The 2,366-nt window shown below is 36.2% G+C and overlaps 1 protein-coding gene across 1 annotated transcript; it reads left to right on the top strand.

Annotated features, from left to right (window-relative positions):
• Positions 1-467: 467 nt before the first annotated feature.
• On the top strand, positions 468-1,130 carry LOC149563441 (F-box protein GID2-like). Its single transcript, XM_089824012.1, has one exon. The coding sequence runs from the start codon at positions 468-470 to the stop codon at positions 1,128-1,130; it is 663 nt and encodes a 220-aa protein (XP_089680138.1).
• Positions 1,131-2,366: the final 1,236 nt, after the last annotated feature.

The following is a 2,366-nucleotide window of genomic DNA, read 5'->3' as shown; positions in this document are numbered from 1 at the left end:
TAAACACAATGTTTGAACTTATTTTCTATCTCTTCATAGATTTTGGGTAAAAAAATCCTCACTGGTTGTTTATGATCTGTTTGTGGTATAGGTGTGCAACACATTGCGGGTGACATGTTTGTCAGTGTTCCAAAGGCAGATGCTATATTTATGAAGGTAAAGTCTCTAAATGATTATCAATCACTTTCAGGATCTGATTTAAATTAGGAACCCATCTTCTTCATCGTTTTCTCCTTTTTTATTAGAATTTTTCCTTCTGGTAGTGCTTTGCTCCATTTCATAATTTTACCTTTTTCTGAAGCTGTGCTCTCTAGTCTTCATGTCTATCTCTGTGTTTCTACCTAAATTTAGAGACCCAGATCCCTATCCGATGCTTATTTATGAAACTATCCAACTTTTTTTTTAAGGTACAAAGTCTATTTATTTGTAGATACACATTCATTTGTCCTATTCTGTCTGGAAGGGCAATGGGATTGGAAATAAGAAGACCCAGTAAGTGTAAAATCAATTATCATCATCATAGTTATAAGCCCAACAGATACTTGGAGGCGCCATTGTTTCACAAAACATCTGAGAAGATGCAATCTCAGGATCAGTGTGAGAACTTATCGAGGGATCAAATGGAGCAGTTTCTTTTAGATGGGGATTTGTTATCTGAAGTGATGAAATACATGGATGCAAGAACATTGGCAATAGCCTCATGTGTTAATAGGATATGGTATAAAGCTACACAAGATGACAAGCTGTGGGAAAACATATGTCTCAAGCATTGGGCTAACACTGGTCGTGGAAGCCATCAACTGAGATTTGTTGTTTTAGCTCTTGGTGGATTTTGGAAACTATATTCTCTTTCCCTTTGGCCTATGCTTAATCCATCTGCTTCTTCTTCTTCTTTGCCATGTCCATTGCCTTCTCAAGCCTTGTCTCCCTTCTTATCAAAGCCTGGTCTGAATAAAAAGCACAGTGCAAAGACTCAATCTTGGGGTAAGGATGAGATTCATCTTTCTCTTTCTCTTTTCTCTATCCATTGCTATGAGAAAATGAGTAGTCCTCCTATGCAAAATGTGTCCTCAACCCAGTTTCAATCTTCTAAGCATCCCATATTTGAAGATGCAATGAGGCCCAAATAGGTATAAATCCATCTAGCCCCACAATAGATATTGCTGGTATTTCAATTTTGTGTGTATTAAATTTCTGTGAAGACCAAAGTTTGTATCTTTTCATTCCTAATTTGATCATGGACTTGTAAGTAAACATCAGAACCAGACAGACCTTATTGTTTTCATGTTAGATGTAAATATATAGCTAGTTTGATGCCCATACGTCTTGCACTACCTCGTTAGAAGGAGCGCTCATGTGCAACCTTGAAACCCTTCCAGGTGGCTGATAAGTAGGTAAAATTTCCAGATTTGATTTGTTTAGAGTGTTTCGTGATTGGTCATAGCTATTGATAAACTTCTTAACATGGGTATGATGCTTATGGTGCTTTGTTTCAAGAATGAATCTTGTCATCTGAAGTAACAGATTGTTACCCATTATGGACTACTCATGGATTTCTCTTTTAATTTAGGGTTCATAATTACTTCAAGCCCAATTGCTAAATCTATGTTCAGCAGATGTAAATAAAGATCAAGTAACTGGGCTGGATTTTGTTTACTTTATAGCTAATGTTGTGTTGATGCAAAGTTGTGAGTCAATTACAAGGTGTCATGGGGATCATCTCAGGTTGGGTACTAGGCTTTCTTCTTGCGCCTACATCAGGGTTGTGGCCTAATTCCTCTTGTATACAACCAGACTCTAGCAAACAAGGCAATAAAGGCCAGATTGAGAACAGGAAGTATATTGTAAACCCTACCTTATTAATATAAATCTTTAGTATCATGGCTATTTTTGTAAACCCATTCTTACCTGTCCTGAGGGAGGTTGCCATAGATCTACTAGTATATAGTATACTTTTTGTTGGTAATGTTCAACTAACAACAAATTTAAAATGGAAAAACTTTCTGGCTAGTTCCCTAGACTTTGGATCTATATGCTACTAGAACTTTAAGTACACAACTCTCCATTCAAATTCTCAATCGGCAGGAACTAGACACTATGAATCCTTGTTGTCTTTTGGCTTAGTGAATATCATTGTGGTTTCACTGTCAGAGATCAAAAAAATCTATTTTTTGTTTCATTAGTATTCTTTGTAGCATGCAATAGTGATTTCTGTCAATTGATGCAGTTCCAGAGAAGGGAGGTGAAACTACAGAGTTGGAGGTATATGACTGTAAAGGAGATGGAGGAATAACATTAGCTATGTACAATACTAATGAGGTATTAATTTTAAAAAATATAGATGAGGTATTAACAATACTGTAAAG

This window comes from Cupressus sempervirens, chromosome 4, assembly GCF_028749045.1.
Source record: "Cupressus sempervirens isolate cs-2001-9-10 chromosome 4, ASM2874904v1, whole genome shotgun sequence".
In the NCBI taxonomy this organism is placed as follows: Eukaryota; Viridiplantae; Streptophyta; class Pinopsida; order Cupressales; family Cupressaceae; genus Cupressus; species Cupressus sempervirens.
Note: the sequence above shows the minus strand (reverse complement) of the source record. Positions and strands in the feature narration are given on the sequence as shown.